General features: G+C 42.6%; 1 protein-coding gene across 1 annotated transcript; it reads right to left on the bottom strand.

The window, feature by feature from the left end:
• Positions 1-1,588: 1,588 nt before the first annotated feature.
• On the bottom strand, positions 1,589-10,736 carry LOC110984397 (uncharacterized). The gene is made up of 9 exons (XM_022244575.2): positions 10,351-10,736; positions 9,263-9,580; positions 8,007-8,273; positions 6,577-6,711; positions 5,918-6,067; positions 5,345-5,479; positions 4,996-5,118; positions 3,238-3,392; positions 1,589-2,804 (listed from the first exon to the last, which is right to left on the bottom strand). The coding sequence occupies exons 1-9, from the start codon at positions 10,496-10,498 to the stop codon at positions 2,628-2,630; spliced, it is 1,608 nt and encodes a 535-aa protein (XP_022100267.2). The 5' UTR covers positions 10,499-10,736; the 3' UTR covers positions 1,589-2,627.
• Positions 10,737-12,912: the final 2,176 nt, after the last annotated feature.

The following is a 12,912-nucleotide window of genomic DNA, read 5'->3' on the forward strand; positions in this document are numbered from 1 at the left end:
TCAACTACCAGACAGCCTGCTGTTATTGCAAGTCTGCGCGCCGTAATAACTTCCGCTTTCTTATCCGACGTAATTTCAGCAGTTACAACTGCACTAAGTAAACCACGAAGGGTGCCGTTACGGTATACTGAGCGGGAAATCCGACTTCCTGCTCGTTGTACAGGTTATATTGTCATATATACCTAAAATCCTTTGGCTGAAATAAAAGTTCAAAACTGTCTCATAAGTTTTATTTCCCAAGAGTCGAGTTAAGGGGCGCTCAAGGCTAGGGATCAGGGTGTCTCTTTTTAAATTCTGTACTTGGTTCTCATACAACCGGAGGAGAGTCAGTCGGTCGAAAAAAATACAAAATCCTGGGTTAAAATGTGTCCTCCACGGTGAACGCTTAGCAGGCCACGTAAAATGATGAAAAACGTTCGACGCATGACTGTCTATCGCACATTAATTTTGTCTTTGGGATTTTTGAATAAGCGGTAAAGAATCAACTCATCTGTAGCCAACAGCCAGCCTTTAGTCAAGGCGCACGTGGCACTCGGATACCAGTACAGTTGTGACACAAAAAGACCATCTGAGTGACTTTTTTTTTCGTGCATCCACCCGAGCATCATACAATTTGGAGGTAATCTGTATTTAGTGCTGTGCAGTAAACACGAAATGAACAAAGTTTGCACCACCCCTGCTATAGCTGCACGAACCTTTACCATTCACAACTTGGGTGCACCAGCTTAAGTCAGGTGGGGGGATCAGTCTATGAGCTCTCCACCACTTACCTGCTGATTCATTCCCTTGCATCTTGGAGAAGCAAATTAAACCTGTTTCTTTCGAAAAATCCTGTATCCACTCAAAGTCGAGTAACGATGTAGAAGACGTAATTTTATTGACACAAAAGTTTGAAACCCCCCCCGACACTGCCACAATATTCATAATGCAACGCACTGGCCGAGTTGCAGAACTTAAGTGACACGTGACAAACTGACACATTTGGGGAGGGGGGCTGATGGATTTAAATTCCAGATATTGGTTTTCCCAAATTCAAAAATGTATCTTCATATAAAGCGCCAGGCACAAAGTAGGCTAAACACACAAATAATCAACGTGGCGCGAACAATTTTCTAGTGGTTGATGCCTCTGCCGCTCTGCATGATGTATATATGCACGTACCGTTAAGTCCCGAGGAAAAATACGAGCGTAGCAAGCCCCTCTGTAACATTAGACATTTTAGAGTCTGTGTTTTCCCCAAAATTAAAAATTCTTTTTAAATCCTGGTCATGATGTAGACAGGTTTGGCGGCATAAAAAAGCGTTTCCCTTACCATTATAGGAGCCACAAAAGAAGGCCCACATGTCGGGATAAGAAATTAAAAGGGGGCGCCCTAATGCGTGATCGCCACGGTGTTTTCCAATCATATAGGAGGGAAAGCACGTATACCTTTGTATTTGGGATAAAGGATAACGATTATTTCTTCAAAACGTTTGTGTAATTATAACATGGAATAACTGAAACTTTACTGACATCGAGACCAGATTTCCCAAGTTGCATTTCATTAAAATAAACACAAGAACATGTATACTATCGTACCAAATAACCATTGTCATTTTTAGAAATATTTACCGTTTTAATTTGACTGAGTGTATAATATTAATACATGGTTACATTGAGTCCAATATTTATAAGGCAAAGAATACGCCTTCTTGATGATTCTTAACAGTAGTCATAGCTTACACAACACGGGATAAACCATTGTGCATGTTGCACGGAGCGGTCAACATGACATGCTAAGCTAAAGACGGCAACATCATTGAGTGGCGCACTGTCGTTTTGCAGAATTCGCAGAGAGGATTTGTACAAGTTGGCTTAGTCGTGAATTTAAAGATCGTGGTTCACTTGAACCCCTGTTATCAACATTAAAGTCGTAGATTATTGTTAATGCATACAGATCGTATCGTGCGCTTTCTCAGATTTCGACTTGATACCCAGCGTCGGGTAGCAAAAAAGGTTAACCTCGGTTATTTGATGGTGTTTCTGAAGTAAAATCAAGCAACGCCGTACATAAAAAAAATCTAATTTCCAGCTTTAAATTGTTGAATTTAAAAGTTGAATTCTGAAATTGAAACGTAAACAAGGTATACAGAAGGGCATACAAGCCAATGTTATCAACGTGGCTGCATTCTAGTCTATTTTAAAACGACCGCACTTAAGGAGCAAATCTCTTCATCAAGGTGCGTCGCTGTTTACAGAAAGCGGCCTTTGAAGAGAAGAGTTAGTACAACAGGTGTCAAGGTTTTATAATAAGACACATGCAAACTGAATATATTAATCGATGTAAACTAAATTAATTTTCTCTGTTGTTCAAGTAGACTGTGAAGTGTCAGTCGCACTCGTGGAGTGGCAAACAATGCTTTTTCAATCCAGGACCACAGCCTCAACCCTCCCGCATAAGAAATTTAATAAGCAGCTTTGAAAACAGTTCCCAACTCTCCTTCCTCAGTATAGAGGTATGGGCCCCTTTGAAACTTCTTCCGTCCTCGACTAGCCGCCGAAAGCAAGGGTGCTGATTAAAGTCTACGAGAAGATACCCACTTTCGTTTTCGACTGGGGGATTTCCCCATTTAGAGTGGACAACGGTTTTAATTGGGCGTTGCCACCACCTCCACGTACGGGCACCGAGCTTCATCATGGCCGACGTCTGCTTTGGGCAGGTTCCTGAAGTCATTCTCATAGAATTGTGCCGGCAATTCTTCCTGTGTCATCGGCCGTGAACCTTCTGCTCTAAGATCCTGTGCGTCATTGTTTTCGTACTCAGCCTTTTCAAAACAGGATCAAAAATGTAGTCAGTGTGCAATCACCCGAAAACATGAAGATAAAGTACTAGTGTTTTAAAGTCATACTCAGCGGGGCATCCTCACAATCATCAGCAACAGCCTAGCTATGGAAATAGCTTAAGTATTAAAATTTCAGTTAATATGTACAATTATGTGAGGCTTACGTTGACTATTTGCCACGTCCTTCGAAAAAGTGCATTTCACTTCCCAACACTAGAATACCCGTATTAGCTTCTGTTTAGCCTGATTTGATTTTATGTGCTGAGTTGCATGTTCTTATACGTGAGGATTATTTTTTGCATCCACCATAAGAATGAAAGACAAACTGTGATATTGTTACTATTAAAGAGAATGAAAGGTAAATTTGTGAATAACAACTAAATAACATTCTGCATTATTCGTTAAAGAAACTTACACTGTCGTCATTACTACGTCTATCCCTTTGTTTGGTTCTGTGACGCTGGCGACGATTCCGACCAAGACAGGTAAATGTTACTGAGAGGGATACCCCAATCAAGACGACAAGGATACCTCCACCGATTGCCGCTAGTAGAACTACATTAAGAGGCTCTAAAAATGAAAAGCAAAATAGTTAGCTTATTTGCTCTCAACAAAATGGGGACGAGAATCATCTCTTGCCCTTTTGCCAGAAAGCAGTTATTACCTGTACATCCTTTAGTCAAAATGATTGCTGCGATCACTGCAGTGATAAAGTATGGGTGGCTCATACACCGAAACCGCCTTTACAAGAGACTGTGCATCTCTCTCTCTCTCTCTCTCTCTCTCTCTCTCTCTCTCTCTCTCTCTCTCTCTCTCTCTCTCTCTCTCTCTCTCTCTCTCTCTCTTACTTCACCTCATAAATATTCATTAGCAAATCGGAGCGCGTCATTGGCCGATTCCATTTCGCGTCTGGGAAGTAGAAATGATACGCGACCAGGTGACGTCATAGCAGTGAGCATCCACCTCGCTTCCGTGCAGTAGTGTTTTTTTTTCTGGTAGCATAAAAAAATCCCTCTGGAATCCGCCACGTACATATGTAGTCTGTGTCATGTAGTCTTTACGGAACCAGTCTGGAGTTGAATCCTAATAACTATTACAGTAAAGACCCAAAACGTATGTCGGCACCAGACTATTGAAGACATGTTTCTGTGCACTCCATTATTATTACGTGAAAATTTAGCAGCGGAGACACAACAATGACGTCTGTGACTGCAAGTAACGTGAGATTTCTATTTGAATATTTATGAAGTGTAGTCAAACAAATACAGTTTGGTTTATTTCAGGAAAATAGTGGGAATTACTCTTCTCCTCAAACCAAGCTGCATTTGTGTACTATGTAATGGGTGCGTTCGATTAGCTTACACGTGTAAGTCAAACTTACATGAGAGCGTTCGTTTAGCCATCACGTGATGTTCGTGCCTGCCCTGGTGTCAGCCACCACTACCCCAGCTAGCGAGCAGGTCTCTGGAGGCTGCCCGAGTGTAATGACGTCACGGATGGACTGCTCGAGCATGGACGTACATGATGGAATCGAATGAGGCGGGGACTTGACCTTTTTCCCAGAATGCCTTGGAAAACACACTGCAGCATAAGCCTCATTTTGAGGCTTCCCTTGAGTGTAACACTGGTGTGTTTAGGGAAGTTAATCGAACGCACCCAATATACCCACCGTGACGTCATCCCCAACGAGAACGATGACTGGCAAGAACGCACAGTCTCTCAGCGCGGTACCTTTGGAAAAATTGCTCCAGTTTCTAAACGCACCGGTTTATCGAACGACCACACGGTTTGTCCGCTCCGACTGTAAAACCTACAACAGAAAACCGTTTGTGCTATATTTTGACCATGCTGGATTCTGTCACCCAGCGTGCGTATGCAAAAAAGGGATTCCACTACACGTTTTTCAATGGTTCCTTGCCGTGTGCCATACAGTGAGCCAAATAGAATATCCACTCTAAGAACACAGGTTCACATTTGCACCCCTGTTGATACAATAGCAGCAGGCACAATAACTGGTGCAAACTTGCACCCCAATTTGGGTGTGTGCACCCCATACAGGGGAACATACACCATGTACTGGGGACAGATGTGCACCTTCATTGGTGCTGCTATTATATCAGTGATAGGGGTGCAAATTTGAACCTTTATTTCTTAGGGTGGGTATTTTATGTACCTGTAGGAGTGGAACATTGTCCCGTGACTCTATCACACTCTCCCTCTGGTACTGTCCTGTTGAAGCACAGACACTTTCTGATACACTCTGATCCATAATATCCGACGGGACACTTATCGGGAACTGCATAATGTAAAATTTGAAAGATAAAATCCGTAAGTCAGAAGAATCTTCTGCATTTTCTGGAATGCAATGGAAAAGAAGAGAATTCGATTTCATACGTATTTCTAGTTGGTGAAGGATGTCACTGCCACAGGTAAGTTACATTTATCTTCTCTATGCAAGTTTGGACACACACCTCATCAATAACCAGTAGGGCCTACACTAGCAATTATTTCAATGGGATTACTTTGGCAATTCGATCCTGACCAGCCTGTTGCACATTCAGGCGACCCTGTGCATTCTCCAGTGAAGCCATCGCAGGTTCCCGACTTACAGTGACAGGTCTGTGTACATCCAGCGCCGAAAGTCCCATTTGAACACTCTGAAATTAAGACAGCACTGTACAGAAACAGAACTTTGTGTTTTTCGGTTTAAATTTCAATAGCCGATTTTATTTATGAGTTTCTAATGGAGATCCGTGGTAGGCCTGTATTCCAATGAGAAATGACCTGTATAGCGATACCAGGACGCCATGCGTGGTTTACGTGTGGTGTTCGAATTGTCTCGTGGGATGCGCATCGTTTTGGCAGTCAGTTCTTACCTGAGATTGACGAGCACACAATTTACTTACACGCCATACAATAATGTTTATATGGGAATCATTCTTGCGAGTTGGCATTGACACAGTGATGCCCGTGACAGCTCTTTAATTGAGTTTCTCAATCAGTATACAATGGCTGTTTTGTTACAAAACCCCAATCCACGCACACCTTTGGTACGACCATTTTGGATGAGCATACCATGCTGAACTTTCACGTACCTGTATCGCAGTCCTTCCCATAATATCCCGAGATGCAGCTGTTCCCATAGGGGTCTGGTAGACCAAACTGGCTCCCTGTACAACTCTGAATGATGTTTTCAGCGCCACATTCATATTCACAGTGCCAACCGAACTTGTGCTTACCACATGCTGTTCCAGATGGGGCAGAAATGAATTCCAGTAATTTTTATACGAGCATAGGTTCAACCAGTTTGAACGACAACAATAACGAGCTTACTACTAAAGCTGTTTGGTACACTGAGTTCTTGTGGGCAGACACAGTCTCTTGTCTCATCATCACACACTCTTCTATTGTAACACGTCACACCAAGACAAACAGACAGACAGAACAACCTGTGACCAGGCAATGACCTTACCAGTGAGGCAGTTTGGTCCACTGAATCCTGGTGGGCAGATGCACTCTTCTACTCGATCATCACACACTCCTCCATCGTAGCACATGTCACACCAAGACAAACAAACAGACAGACCAACCTGTGACCAGGTAATAAGCTGACCAGTGAGGCAGTTTGGTCCATTGAATCCTGGTGGACAGATGCAGTCTCCTGTCTCATCATCACACACTCCTCCATTGTAGCACATGTCAAACCAAGACAAACAAACAGACAGACCAACCTATGACCAGGCAATGAGCTTACCAGTGAGGCAGTTTGGTCCACTGAATCCTGGTGGACAGATGCAGTCTCCTGTCTCATCATCACACACTCCTCCATTGTAGCACATTTCACACACCTTGGCACAATCAGGAGGACCCCACTTGCCCGCAACACAGCCTATACGCAAAAAGTACAATCGGAATGGGGGAAATAAGAAATCTGTATCCACGTTGGCCAAACATAAACCACCTTGAAGCCGCCTTTCCATATGCGCGTGAACACTTGCGCCCAGCGTTGCGTATCTGTCAAAATCGCACCCTGGACGAATGCAACGCACACGTGTATTATGTTAATGGAGTCGTTTAGTGAAACGCATGGTTGCATCGCGTACGCAACGCGGTCAAAAACAAACGCATGGAAAGGTGCCTTTAAGATCATTCAGAATCGTCAAGCATTAGATGAAGGTGATTAAGAAGTTTGACTGCATTCGAAACTCTCAGTTGCAACTGCCAGTTTAATAAGGGAAGTAGCATCGGCATGTTGCCATTTTCAAAGACTTGAAAGCAAAAACATTTTAGAAAAAGATATTATTGCCTTCCTGAAGATAAGGGGGTTTCAACGGATAAATAATAAATAAAACATTGTTTCAGATAAACCAAACCACACAATCCAAACCAAGCTAAACCAAACCAACCGAAACTAAACCATACCAAACCACACCACACCAAACCAAACAAAACCATACACACCAAACCAAATCGAACCAAACCACGCCAAACTGAACTACACCCCAACAAATCAAACCAAACCACCCCAACCCGACCCAAACCAAACCAAACTACACCTAACCGCACTACGCCGCATCAAACGAAACCACACCAAGACAAACAAAATCAAACTGAACAAACCAAACCACATCAAACCAAACAGACAGTGCCGAAAAAAAAACAACAAAGTCACATTTTGCCCCCTTGGATTCAAAACTTGGATACGCTTCTAACCAACGGTTTTCATTTGTCAGTGCTGATCTTATCGTGTACCATTTACGACATGTTGCGTTACCTCAACTCGGAACGCAACGGCATATGGGGACACTGCCACGGCTTCACTCTGCCGTCGCGTTCTGCCGTTGTTACCCCTTGGTTACCTTTTTCCAACCATCGGAAGTCAGCATTGGTGAGCATGGGTGTTGTGGGAGAGGGAGAAGGAATCAAGGACCCCCTAGAAAAACAACCCTCAGGCGTTGGCGTCGTCCTTTCCTTGACCATGTACTATATTTTGCCCGATTTTCGACAATTGCTCATTTTTGTTTTCAATACATTTTCGACTATTCCTCAATTTTGTTTTCAATACATCCCCAAACTGCAGACAATCAAATTGTTATGCAACAATAAATACGTACTTTAAAACTGTACATTACATGTGTATGGTGCAACAAGAGGAATTTTTCCTCCGGCAACTTCGACGTATACCTCTGATAATGAGCCTAATCATTCCAAAGTGATTGTCGTCAAGTGCAGCGTCTCTCTCAGTGACGACAAAGAAATCACCATCGGCCACCATGCCTGAACTCAGTTGGATCACATACTGCATGGAAGCTAGATTGGAACGTGAGCCCACGTAAGTAAACCGATGCCATAGGGGAAGACTGCCGTTGTTGGCTGGGATCACCGCCAGAGTCACGTTTTCTCCCTTGTTGACGGTCTTTGTGACTTGTCCATCGGCTGGTTCGAACTTCCCTGCAAACCAGTCAATCGTAAGTTTATCACATTGTTTATGAAATCACAGGGACTAAATAGTGACAGCAATTTCTTGAAATAAAAGCCTTCGTTACAGCTCATGTCTTGAGTAGTCCTCACACCCCCTTGAGGCTGACTTACGATGATTGACTCATAATGACATCAAGTGAACATCTTTGTTTTATTAACCAATATGGGAAAAAACTTTGACGCTCTGTATTAAAGAAAATAGGGGATTTAATAGGAGAAGACCTATCTTAAAAACGCCTCAAATTGCCATCAATAAAATGCAATGTGAGCCTGGGGGCTTTGGCTCATATTTGGCGTGAAATGCGGACTTCAAGGCAAACATTTGCGCTGCAAATTCGCAAACAATGAGTTCATTGTTATTCCAGTGAACTTCGAATAATTATGGATATTAAATGAAAACTGATGGCTCGAACGAGATGGTGCCGATACTTGTGTTGATGTGGTCTTTTCGTGTTGGCATCGTTCAGGATGCCAAGCGCGCCATGGCCAGAGAAAACGTCGGCTGTCACGGTGTCCAAATTTCAAGAGCCATGTCTAGCCGGTTGCGTAAAAAATACGTTGGCAGTCAGTGGTTCAACCTGGATTTGTCTGAGGGGCAGACCTTGAAGCGTACTTTACCTCCAATATCTCATGATGATCAAGCCCCCCCCCCCGTTGCACCACCTGAGACTGGCCGTATGCGGCTGCATCAGAGCTAGTAGCTGCAGATTTGGGTGTATGTTGAATATTCGTTTTTAAAAGGTTTTTTAAGAATGAAAATCTTAAGGGGGCCCAAGACTATTGTCCTCCCCCCCGGGTGCTCCACTGCAGCTGGTAATAGATGTACGGGTATCCGTTTTCAAGGTAGCTTCTGCACTCCTATTTTGAAACCGCCACATTGGGAAACACGTAAAAAACGTGATTCAAAGCGGCACAATTTGCCTTGTTTTCTAACTCAACATGCTTGTGCATATACTCACTCTGATTGCTATGAATGATGCTGTAAACTGTCGAAGTAAGCTTTGTGTATGTATTCCAACCCTGGCAGAAATACATTCCGGCTGCCTCTGTAATGGAGGGTAGAACCCATTCCAACGTGTTATCCGCGACCAACAGCGTCGTTCCCTCTGGGAACGTGGTGGTTTGATTTCGGACCCCTGGAATGTCCAGTTTGAAAGGTCTGCTATACGAGAAGGGCAGGTGTTCATCTGGACTGCTGCGTATGCACTTGACACTCACCCCATCCAGCCCAGCCCCGTAAGGTGCTGTAGTGACCATTGTCTGGTGCACCGTGTCACCTTAGACAAAGAAAAAAATAAACACAGATATAAAGACCAACTTGAAGATTCTTCCCTACCCGGCTAGAGAGGAAAAATTAATGAAATATCCACGTGAGGACAAAGTCTATCTTCAGTGTCCACAGAAAACGGAAACCTGTCATGTTGGCAATGAGACCCGTCAGAAAGTTTTAGCCAGCGGCATTCAGCATAAACAGTCTTCGCTTCAGTTTCAGTCTGAATAACAACGGATTTCCATCTCTCCAACTTTTTTGTGACGGAGGTATTTGAAGTAATTTTAGTTTTTTTAATTGTTATTCTTGTATATTTTTGAGACCACCAAAGTCAAGGACTGGCGCCGTATCTGAATTGCAAATTAGACTTTCTCCAGCTAACTCCAGGGTCAACATCAGCGAGCTTATCTCAACGCACTACGCATTTCCTTGAAGGAAAACTCACTTTTTCGCGGCGTAACAGTGCCAACATTCGTAAGAAAATGAGATCAACCCTGAATGGAAGTTCTGGACTTGACTGCAGCCTGAGGGCCCGCCCCGATTTTTGGCAATATTAGGGTCAAGATATTCAAAAGTACGTAATGCTGTTGTGCTTAAAATGTGAACATGAGGCAAAGACAGACCTTAACCAGACACCCAGCCCACTTTTGCCTTTTTGGACGCCTGACACCTGAACTTTATAATAAAATGCAAGGATTTTATTCAAGACTGATTCCTTGTTAATAATTGCACATAGCTTTTTAAATGCAGTTCTATTTGTATATAACTCCAACTTACCTGCAGTTTTTTGAAACAGGACCAAAACCATCAGAGTTAGAACCGCCATAACTGTTGTGTCGCTCAAAGGGTTGACCGACACGCGAACCCGGAAAGGATACGAAAAAAAAATTAGGCAGACACCAGTATGCGTGTAACAACAGCACATTAAACCCCACTTGTCGATCTACTCATGATCATGCTGATGTTATTTGCTATTGCAATTTGCAATAATTAATTCACTTCATGATCCACTAGGATCCACGAGCAAATCCCCCTTGCTGATGAAATGCAGAAAAAGACTAAGTCATTCGCTTAGCACACGATGTACCTGTGATTTTGCATTCTGGGAAGTGTGCAGTATACTATTCTATGTATTGCACGTAAAAATGTGCAACCAGTCTTTGGAATCTACTTCCCCTTTCAGTCAACACAAAAGAGTCTCGCTTATAAAGTTGAACAACGACCGGGCAGAAAGGTGTTTATGGATATATGAACTAAATTTATTTTGAATGGGGTATAGAAACCCCGTAGTCTGGTACCCAGATCAATAGATTCTGTCTATTTGGGGAACATTTTTTTAGGTCCAGTAGCCACCAAGACTACTTGACCAATACAGAAGGAATTTCCGAAAATTTTATTCATTGTTTTTGTCACCTAATATTGACTGAGAAATGAGCAAGGTTTCTGAGGAGTATTGAATAAGGGTTAGGATACCTTAACTAAACAAGCGTTTGGAACTGGAAACTTAATGTCATGGGCGTTAAAATCCAGGGAGGGGGTATAGTCCCTGTGTCCCCCACTTTTTAAGAGGGAGGAGGGGTTGGCTATTGACTACCCCCCCCCATTTTTTGTGATGAGCAAAAACATGAAGGCGGATTGTGATTAATGTTTCGGATTTCCCAAAGACTGAAATGTTTGCAACCCACCAAAACGGGAAAACATTTAAAAGCCATAAATATGCCATTATGATGTAAGATTCTGCATGAATTTGATACACATCACAGATGTACGTCTTTAACATGGACACCGTCCCCATATAGTGTATATAGAGTAGCCCTCTTTCCGCCTTTCAAATTTTCATGGCCAAGCAAGTCATCCCCCACCTTTTCCCCCGCCCACCCCAATTTCCAGCACAGATGGATTTCATGTTATAGGGTCACAGGGAATTCATCGAAAGATATCACTTATTATCCTGAGAGAGTTTAACGTCGATCTTTTCACACAAAATTACCTTCAAGAAAATTAGCATCTGCGGTTTCATTCAAACTAATTAAGCAGTCATATTAATATAATTTGGGAATGAACTCACTGAGCAAAATGGAAAGACAGGACACGCCCAATGATTATGAAAGAGGGTCATTAATAATCCTAACACTACTGAATTCAATTCTCCGTCAGTCAGTTTGATATTTGGATTTCTAGTACTTGTTCATGTTACAGATCGCAGCCACGAACTCATTTGTATAAGCAAGAGCCTGTGATGGCCGGCTCATACTCCGTAGTAATGGCAAACATGTAATCGGAGAATTAAGAACCCGAAATTGTGACGTCGGATCAAACATTCGTGCACATGCAGCGAACTCGTAGGAGTTCAACACAATTAAACGAATTCAATTAGCTCCACATGTTTTTTGGGACGTCAGTTTTGCTTTGCTGGCCTCGTTTGATTGAAGTATGGAACGGCTTTTTCACCTTTAGGCGTCAGACCCCTGATTGGTTATCCCTATTTCCAATCAAAAATGTCGAATTCTTTCACCTAACCGTGACCCTATCCATTAAACTCACGATTCCTCAACCTAACCCCATTTAAAACCTCCACTCCTTACCCTGCAACCCTAACAAATCTAACCAAAGTCCAGTCGAATTCTCAATTCCTAACCTTATCCAATAAATATGATTCCATTAAATTTTCATCACATTCACAGTAATCTAACCTTAGAGGTACCCAACCCCCAGGCCGTGTTGCCGTAGGCCTAAACTCCATTGACAGTACTCCAGTTAAACGCCAACATGAGGCTATGCACAGCCCATGGAACTGGAACAGAAATATTAGTGGGTTTTTAAAACGTTTTTGTTTGTTTACTTGTTTACTTTACTGCACCACCAATATTCCAAATATTCAAATGCACATTAAAAGAGGCAAAATGTGACATTTTTTGTGAGTTCAGTTTAACGGTTAGCATGATATTTTTAAACACTTCATTGATTACTTTTTGGTTCGCCAAAACTGTGTTTTTACTTCGCTTGGTACTACTTGGTAGTTATACTCCAGAGGCATCCTTTGGGAATTTAACTAGGAGGTTAGGCTGAAAGGTTGTTGAGGACATAAATCCCGATATCGGGAAAAAGTACCAGGTTTTAACTTGGCAAGGTACCAAACGCTAACAACAAAACTACGTAATATTTGCGTAGGAAGAGCAAGAAACCAAACATCAGTTTGGTTTTTGTCTAGCTCCCATAACAACTTCATATATTGCTAAAGGATGGTTTTAGGGGTACAAACTATTAGTTGCCTAGATTTCCGACGCTATTTCTTGTGTGTGGTGTCGGTGAGAACGCCACATGCACAGGTCGATGGCC

This window comes from Acanthaster planci, linkage group LG12 (genome assembly GCF_054643075.1).
Source record: "Acanthaster planci isolate LZ-2023a linkage group LG12, COTS_SCS, whole genome shotgun sequence".
NCBI lineage: Eukaryota > Metazoa > Echinodermata > Asteroidea > Valvatida > Acanthasteridae > Acanthaster > Acanthaster planci.

Coding starts and splice junctions, on each gene's coding strand:
- LOC110984397 (XM_022244575.2), bottom strand. CDS start 10,498: ATGTGCTGTTGTTACACGCATACTGGTGTCTGCCTAATTTTTTTTTCG. Junction 9,581..10,350: donor CCTGTTTCAAAAAACTGCAG/GTAAGTTGGAGT, acceptor TCTTTGTCTAAG/GTGACACGGTGCACCAGACA. Junction 5,119..5,344: donor GTCAGGATCGAATTGCCAAA/GTAATCCCATTG, acceptor TACATTATGCAG/TTCCCGATAAGTGTCCCGTC.